Source organism: Podarcis liolepis (assembly GCF_965112155.1).
Source record: "Podarcis liolepis genome assembly, chromosome: 5".
Taxonomy (NCBI): domain Eukaryota; kingdom Metazoa; phylum Chordata; class Lepidosauria; order Squamata; family Lacertidae; genus Podarcis; species Podarcis liolepis.
This window is the reverse complement of record NC_139556.1, coordinates 94,648,402-94,657,495: the sequence shown is the minus strand read 5'-3', so window position 1 is coordinate 94,657,495 and position 9,094 is coordinate 94,648,402. Positions and strand designations below refer to the sequence as shown.

Below are 9,094 nucleotides of genomic sequence, written 5' to 3'. Positions count from 1 at the left end.
TCCAAACTCACTGTCAGATCACTTGTCTGTGGCCGCAGCATGAACCACAAAAATCATATATCCACTATTTCGTTTAGAATATTTTTTTCTTGTTTTCCTCCTCTAAAAACTATGTGCGTGTTATGGTCTGGTGCATGTTATAGAGCGAAAAATAAGGTATATGGGAGGCCAGGGTGCAAAAAGTCCCTGCCTCTCAGCTTAACCTGCCACACAGGCTTGTTGTGGGAATAAAATAGGGAGGGGTGAAGAACCATGTATGCCACCTTGAGTTTTTGGGAGGAAAAGTGGGATATAAATGATGATGATGATGATAAATGTAATAATGCTACAAAATGGGAAGTAATGACTGGAATACCAGATACCAGCATATACATTGGGGCTAACGTTAACAAGTATGCAGTATGTTCATTGAACTTATAAACGACCTGGTATCCTAACCCAACTCAGAATAGCTAGAATTTATAACACCAGTAATGACAGCTATTGGAAAGCGGGGGAAGTTAAGATCAGATTTCACTCACTGCTGGTGGAATTGCCCTGAAGCTGAAAAGCACTGACAGGAAATCATATCTAATATAAAGCAAAGTATTGAAATGCCCTGTTCAGCTAAACCCCGAAAACATTTCCATTAAACTTACCTGAAAGACGCAGCCCCAAAAGACAGGGAGAAACTCTAGTTTCACGTGATTTTGGCAGGAATGATCTAATTATATGCAAAGCTAATGGGTGCGGGACAGAGCTCCCCGCTTAATGGAATGCTGCAATTTTAGTTCAAGAACTGGCAATTTTGAGCAAAACCATCGGAATCTTAGGGGTCTGGCAGAGGGGGAGGGAGACAAAGGAAGAGTTTTGAGAAGGAAGAGGGACGTTTAAAGAACTTCGGAACAGCAAGCTTTTTTCGGTCATTTGAGATGTCCTTCTTCAAATACTGAATACCCAGGCAGTGTGTGTAATGGATAAACCACGCAATGACAGGTGGGAAGACCCGTAATTCAAATCCACACATGGCCATAAAGTCTGCCAAGAGACCGGGACCCATCATTTTTGCTCCACATCACCTACTTCAAAGCACTGCCAAGTATAAAAGAGGTTGAAAGACCAGAATATGCCATTTGTATAACTTTTAAGCTTCTTGGAAGAAGGATTTGATGAAAAATGTTTTAAAAAAGAAGCCACTAACTTTTTATCATGAAGTCTTTTAAGTCCTGCAAACATGTGTGGACTAGGCAACTGCTCTATTTCAAAGGGAATATGCCAGGACTGTTCATCAGGAAAAACAAGTGTTCGTCTCTAACCTCAAAGGGATTTTTTTTAAAACAAAAAACAAAAACCTGTAGCACTACAAATTCAGGGGACAACATGCAAGGCCAGGATTCTTCTAGACGGCTGCTTGCAAAACCCATTAATCTTCAGTGCAAACGTTGAGTTGTCTCTTTTACCGCCGATAGCCATTACACATAAATAGCAATTATTGTGCCTGGCAAAGGGGCTGACAAGCTGCCTCTTTATGGTTTTGTATTTTAATCTCCTGATTTCTTAGCACTCACCCCCCATAAGAAATATTTAACAACGGCACACAATTTCCTCTCTGAGGCAGGTTTTATATATATATATATATATATATATATATATATATATATATATATATATATATATATAAAGGAAAAAATGGAAGAGAGTTATGAATGCAATAAAGACAAGGATGCTACTAGAAGGCATCCATGATGAATTGCTTGAAGGCAGCGTAGGCACGAAACCTTGCAAAATAAAGGTCTGCAAGCCTTGCACATTTAATTTAGTGGACACTCCAGCAGGTGGCAAGTTAAAGCTAATTTTAAAAAATCTGCTACATGCGCTTTACTAAGGGGATAGGAGATAATCTTTGCACATGCTTCTGGAATAGATTCTTACGTCTCCAGGACTTTGTGCACTGCACCGTTGGTGGCTGCATTTGTACAGAGCGCCAAGAAACTAAATTACATTATTGCTCACTGGAGCCAGAGTTGAGATGGGATGGCAAGAACAGAAATATGCCTGTACTGTATAGCCATCCTGGTTGGCAGAACAAGCGTAGCTGCCCAATGAACGTGATGGAATTAGAGACGCCACTGCAGCAGGGAGGTGGCCACTCCCGGAGCAAAAGCACTACGTAATCCATCAGGCTCCTGCCTCCTTCAGCAGTCACTTGGCAAGCAACTGTTCCATCAGGCTGCTGCAGAAGGAGAAAAAGCAGAGCCACTCCATTGGCTCTGCTGAGAGACCAGCTCCATTTGCGGGCGACGCGACCACCCCAGCTGCTTACTTTTAAGAACTGGTGCCAGAATACACTATTAATTTTATTTTTATTATTATTATTACTGAAAAACCTTTTCAACTTAGGAGCAATGAAAGGAACCCACCTTTTATTAGAATAGGAAAAGTGAATTGCAGGACTATCTGACCCATGGGGCACTTTCCAATTTTATGATTCTATGAGGTTCTGACGGGGGGAAAACATGCAGGGATTTCTCAGTAAATAACGTGGTGGTAGAACAAGTCCCCACCCCGCTAAATGAAAGGAAACTCTGAATGCCACTCCTCTTATTTGAACTGCTAACAGTATCCATCTTCAAAGCAGCAATTTGCCAGGAAAGTTCACACCGGGATTCTCAGAATCAGGACGTCTCTAGCTGCGCCAGGTAAATGTGAAATTGTGGAATTCTGTGGCTGGTGGAAGGGTCCCACAAATTCAGTTTTCATTCATGCACACACACAAAAAGTAGGAGCCAAGTTACTAGACCTCAAGATATGCATACAGACTTTGCCCAAGAGGATGGTGGGAATTTCACACAGTGTAGGTACTCTAGCATATTGCTGCCTGCCCCCTGCGCCCCCCCCATCCAAAACTCTCGGCCTTTCTTTCTCAGAAAGCTTGAACAGAAGATCACACATTCTTCAAGTACGCAAAGTAACTTTATCCACATTTAAAAGTTTTATTCCTGGCACGCACACACACGCACACACGAGAGAGAAGTCAGCCTCGGAGAAAGTGATCACACTGGTCCTAAGCCAGGGGACAAGCGGACCACCCCTAAAGAAGGGGCAGGACGACACTGATGCACACGGGGTGAATCTTAAGACTCCCTGCAGGACAAGCCCCAAGAAGCAAGAAAACTTACAGATAGATAAAAGAGCTGTTGTCCTCTTGACCCTGTCACCGACACCACAACAAACACAAGGAACAAGAAAAGGGAGCTTGGGGGCGGGGGGAGAGAGAGAAGGAAAGGAAGGCAGAGAGGCTCAGAGGGCTCAGATGTGGCCTACAAATCACCCTGAGAATGGGACCATATTAAAAAAAAAGAAGACGACAGTTCCAGAGCAAGTGCAGGAGCAACACCACCAAATCCGAACCGAACTAGCATCTCCATCTTTTATTAGTACTAAAGAGTCTCGTGTACAAGGGATTGCTTTTGTACTGTAGGGTGATCTAGTAGCCACCTAGTAGATTTTCTCCCCCCCTCCCCCCAAGTTGCAATGATTTAAAACTTTACTGGACTTCCACAAATCAAATATATAGGCCAGTTTCCAACACACCCCTCTTCTTCCCAATATAATGGGGATTTAGAGCTTTTTTTAAAAAAGGCTGAAGGAGGAATAGTCTCAAGGTTGTCGTTTTTTTTGGAAGAAATGTTGTAACTGCTCTCGTTATGGCATTGGGTTTCTTTGTACATTCAAAGCATTATTGCATCAGAGAGGGGGGGGGGAATGGAACATGCATTTTTTATGTTTTCAGACAAAAAAGTTTAACCTGTATTATTCTCTTCTGTTTCTAGCTACATTTCAAAAGGTGCACCAATTCTACAGTTTTATACTTCTTGTTTAGTCGCATGCTTTGCCTATGCGCATGCGTTTTTAAGATAATAAATATTAAATACAGGAAAGAACATTAGAAAACGAAAAGAAAAGGGGGGGAGGGGGGAACCAACGACTGACATCGGGAATATTTTGTGGCAGGTCCGCCGGTTAAGGAGCATGTCAGAAAAAAATGTTTGAGGTAATTGTGTTGGCCACACTGCTCCTCCAAGACTCGTTTTGAAATCCATGGAAGTTTCTCAGAAAATTCAAGTACACAAAATACCAGCCAGGGCTCTTCGAAAATGCTGAAAGGAGTAGCTTCTCTCTTTCCTCCTCTTCCTTTTTATTAGTCTATTAGCCGGCATTCGCAGAGCTCCTTGTAAATCCTTTTTCGCACCCGAGGCATGTCTTCCTGGGAGAACTGAAAAGGCTGGTCTAAGGCGAGGCACTTGCAGTACTGCGGGAGGGGAGAGAAATGAGAGAGAGGCTTAGGAACCAGAACCGAAAATTATTACAAGGAAGATTCTAAAGAGGGAGGAAGCCCACACAAAAATAAAAAAATATAAAAAAATGATTGTGTCCTTACCTGGAGCACAAAAACTCCACAGTCACTGTCGTTTTTCTGTTGTGGAATGCACTAGAAGGGGAAGAGGGGTGGGGGGAAACGCAAACAAATTTCAAACATCCATAGAATGATTCCCCATTCAAGACTCTCCTCCAAATGAAAGCTGGGGGAGCAGCCTCCGCACTTCCTAGCCACACCTGCCCAAAGGGTGATACAAGAGAAAGAACCCTGGGTGCACAGGTGGGAAGAGAGCTGTCCTGCAGGTATCCAATTGGCCACTGAGAGAACAGAGTGCTGGACCTGATGCTGGGATAGCTCAGTTGGTAAAGCATGAGACTCCTAATCTCAGGATCGTGGGTTCAAGCCCCACGCTGAGCAAAAGATTCCTGCATTGCAGGGAGTTGGAATAAATGACCCTCGTGGTCCCTACCAGCTCTACAAGTCTATGACTAGATGGGCCTTGGGCTGATCAGGCAGCCACTTTTCTTATATACTCCTCTTCGTGGCACAAGTCCTTTGCCAATTGGGCTTGTGGGACACCAGGCAGATAACCACTTGCGCTCTTCGACTGCTTGCAGGATGATCCAGTAGCAGCGAGCAAGGGGTACCCAGCAGTTGCTGATCAACCACTCTCATATTTTTCTGCACTGTCTCACATCTCGACTCTCCCTACTTTGCTCTCGTCTGGAGCCAGCAAAGAGGAGTGACTCCTAGCAGCAATGTGGAGAGGGAGAGAGAGAGCAGCCAACACCTCATCACTTCTACACTGTGCCAGGGAAGGAATGTTTTTGCAGGAGCAACAGCATCTGCAGACTCAGAAGGTGGAACCCAACATAGCACTAACTCCCTTGTCCTGTCAGCACAAAGAACGCCCCCTCTTTTGCTCTTGCTCCCTAAATCTGTCCTGGAAGTTCCCCCAAACTTCTGGAGCAGATGGAGGGGGCGTGGGACACATACAAGTAGATTGGAAATCCCTGGGATCCCAGAGCAAGGGTGGATTCGTCCCAGGACCTTTTGGGATGAAGTCTATATCCACATCAACCAGAAATTCAGCTATAATTCAACAGCAAAACATTTCTTTCTTCCATTTTGAAGAGAAGGAAACAGTTCTAACAGTTCAGGGATGGGGAACCTGCAACCATCTCTGACCACAGGCCATTCTGGCCGGGTCTAAGGGCCTCAGGTTCCCCATCCTTGTTTCTTTTTTTTAAAAAAAGAGAGAGAGTAGCTTATTTTAGGGGATGGTCCTCTGAAGCGAATCAAAGCCAAGAGGTCACGACAGACTGGGCTGTGTCACACAGCCCATGCATTCTATACTCAAGGAGGTGCTCAGATCCTTGCATGGATCGGGCCAAGTAATTTAACACAAATACACATTTTATAATAGAAAACAAATTACATCTCCCAGCCCAGCACCTAATTTTTAATGACCTCAGCAGGATAGTTTCTCCTCAATTATTCTGAGTAAATATTTGAACATTGCTATCTGCTTTACACAGGAAGAATTTGTTTCGTGCTTGCACACTGGTGCCCGCAGAAGCCCAAATGTGCCAGATCAGAGAAGCATTTGTCTCTAGGCTTCATGGGGGGGGGGGGTGAGGGAGGGAGAGAGAGATTTCTGCATCCCACCTCCTTAACAGCTTTAGAAAGCTACAAAGGCATAAAGCTATGGCAAATGGAAGTATTTTAGAGTGATTAGCCTGCATATCAATGCCAGTAATTTGAAGGTTTGGTACGGGACACATTTTTACTCATCGGTTCTGTGGGAACCAAGTCAGTGTGTTTCAGGCTAATCTGTAGCAGGTGCTCAAAGAGGCACAGAAAGCAGCCCAACATCACGGGCCTAATCCTCAGCAACACGGCCACAAGCACTTTCTAGTGTTGGAAAGAAGGAAAGTAAGTTCTGGCTGGGTCTTAGTGGGGCTAATCGACGGCTGCTTCATGCATTATGCCAGTGTTTCTCAAAGTTGGGTCCTCAGCCATTGCTGGACTACAACTCCCATCATCCCTGACCACTGGCCCTCCTCGCTAGGGATGATGGGAGTTGTAGTCCCAACAACAGCTGGGGGCTCAAGTTTGATCAACAGTGGCATAATGCATGAAGTGACAAGTATGTTTTTGCAACCAAATGACCATTCTACAGCCCCGTGTTTTTACTGTGCTTTGGCACCCGCCACCCCCAGCCAGAGCCTGTGGGCCCCGGCAACTAGCCCACCTGCCTGCATCCAAGGTCCCCTCTGCAGGTCTGGTTGGTGTGTGCCATTATCCGATCCACCCCTCCCCAAAATTGCTACGTCCATGCAAGCTTCCCCCAGTGAATCCTGGAGACCTGTTTCATAAGTATACAAGGAAGGAGAGAACTGGGTTTCTTAAGGAAGACTTCGGCAATATGTCCACTAGGCCAAGTAGGACAGCCACCCACCACCCTGAGTCACTCCCTACAAACATACAACAATTATTTATATCCCATCTTTCAGGATATGAATCCTACCAAAGTGGCTTACAAGTAATATGAAATTAAATAGGTTCTCCTTTTACTTCCTCCATGGTGCAAATAGTCTTTAGATTGTAAGCACAGGGAGAAGGGCCTGTCAGATCTATATTTTTGAACAGTGCAGTTTTAGGTACAATAATATTCAAAATATATATTTAAAAAGGCAGGTGCCACAGTTGCATCTCTGTTATTTTTAGGTGTGCACTTGAAAAACACAACGCGAGGATAGGTCCTGAATGTCCTGCTCCCTGCAGCAATTACAACAAAGCCAAGCTGGCTTGGGAACACTCCAGCTTTGCCAGCACATCTTCCAGATTCTCCAGACATAAAAATCACCAGACACTCCAGAGGTTAGGTTATGTCCTAGACCTCAAACTACCTCCCCGCCCCCAGGGCTGCAGAGAGTCACTTTTTTGGGGGGGTGGGGGTGGAGGAGAAGTGAGAGAACTTCCTCATGCAGTAATAAAGCCTCAAGATGCCTCATTGTACCAGGAAGCCGTTGGGAGACAGCTTAATGTTCAATGACCCATTTTATCTCTTCAGAACTATTACAGGATATGGTTATGCAAGTCACAAATTCCCTCGTTTGCACTTCACACAAGTTGTTCCCTTTTATCACTGCCAGACTACATCTGGTTGCAAGCGGCTGTCGTACTGGAGTAACGTGGATGTCTTGGTAGCTTGGGGGGGGGGGAGTCACTTCCACCACTTTTAAACCCCCCCCCCGCCATTCACTGCAGCAGCCCCCCAGGCACCTCAGATAAGATGTGCTTCTTTCGGTCATGCAACACGCCGTTGCCTACAATCTGCTAACTCCATCCAAGCAAAGCCATGAACCCACAGCAGTTTTGAACGTAAAATACTGCCCAACTCTAATTTCCCCATTCTACCTCCACCACAGATTTTTTCCATTTCACAATTTCATTTATTTCACCAGAATTACTGTATTTTTTGCTCTATAAGATGCACCAGAATGTAAGACGCACGTAGTTTTTGGAAGAAGAAAACAAGAAAAAAAATATTCCGAATCCCAGAAGCCAGGGCAGCCAGCGGAATCCCTGCACAGCGATCGCGCTGGCTGTCCTGGCTTATGGGATAGCCGCGCGCAGCCTCTCCCAGGCAGCGGGAGCCTTCCCCCCCCCCCCCTTAGCTGCGCGCGGCTAAGACTCCCCCAAGAGCCGCGCTCCCTTTAAAGAGTGCACAGAGTGTGTGTGCGGCTCTTTAAAGGGAGCGCTGAGCAGAGCCTCCCACCTGCAGTCACTCCCTAAGACACACATTTCCCGTTACTTTTTAGGAGGGGAAAAGTGAGTCTTATAGAGCAAAAAATATGGACTCCGTAAGACGCACACACATTTCCCCTTACTTTTTAGGAGGGGAAAAGTGAGTCTTATAGAGCAAAAAATACGGTATATACTGCCTGGTTGCAAATGGAGGCAACTAGTTTGGCTGCGGCTGAATCCCTGGGAATCCCTGCCCATTCTCACGCAGAAGCAAGAGGCATCATTGCAGCGCAGATAGAGCTTGTGGCAAGCCAACCCCCCCCCAATGCTTCTCACTGGCTGCCAGCCCTGGTGGTTATGTTCTGCCTACCCTGTCAAGAGGCAGCAATGCTTCTGAATAGTAGTTGCTGGAAAATGCAGGAGGGAGAGTGTTTTGTGCTCAGGTACTGCTCAGGAACCCTAAAGGCATCTGGTTGGCCACTAGGAGACCAGTATGCTGGACCAGAGAGGTCACTGGCTGATCCAGCAGGTTATTCTTATGCTCACTGTGCCTTCCAGATGTCCCTGGACTCCATTTCCCATAATTCCTGAGCATTGGCTACACCAGGAGGAGCTGATGAGAGTTGTAGTCCCAAAGAATCTGGGGGGCTACAGGCTCCCCATCCCTGCATTCTTAGTTTGGTGGGAACACGTCACATGTTGAGGGTTTTCGTAGCAAACGCTCTCTGGGCTTCCTGGAGAAAGGCGGAGATTTCTGACTTCCGGTGAATTTTGTGTGTTTCATCTTACTCAACAAAGCCATCATTCTAAAAACCACACAGGTGGTCCTTACCTTTGTAACAGCAGTCTGCCAATCCTGAAGGAAATCGGGGTGGTTCTTTTCTCTAGCTTCTGTCAGCAAGTATTTGCGTATGTTCTTTAAAGAAGAGGGGGTGGGGGACATGAATAAGGGCCATTTGAATACTGCTATGAAAACTTCTT

General features: G+C 45.6%; 1 protein-coding gene across 3 annotated transcripts in view; it reads right to left on the bottom strand.

Annotated features, from left to right (window-relative positions):
• Window positions 1-3,395: 3,395 nt before the first annotated feature.
• Window positions 3,396-9,094, bottom strand: part of SENP5 (SUMO specific peptidase 5) — a 35,335-nt gene continuing 29,636 nt past the window's right edge. For 2 of the 3 annotated variants that reach the window (XM_083504104.1, XM_083504105.1), the window contains exons 8-10: window positions 8,946-9,029; window positions 4,421-4,471; window positions 3,396-4,291 (exon numbers count right to left, since the gene is read on the bottom strand). In XM_083504104.1, the coding sequence (XP_083360230.1) occupies window positions 4,181-4,291; window positions 4,421-4,471; window positions 8,946-9,029 (246 nt within the window). In that variant the 3' untranslated portion in view covers window positions 3,396-4,180. Of the gene's footprint in view, window positions 4,292-4,420; window positions 4,472-5,596; window positions 7,968-8,226; window positions 9,030-9,094 lie in introns of those variants that run through there. The other variant, XR_014526386.1, reaches the window with a different exon arrangement.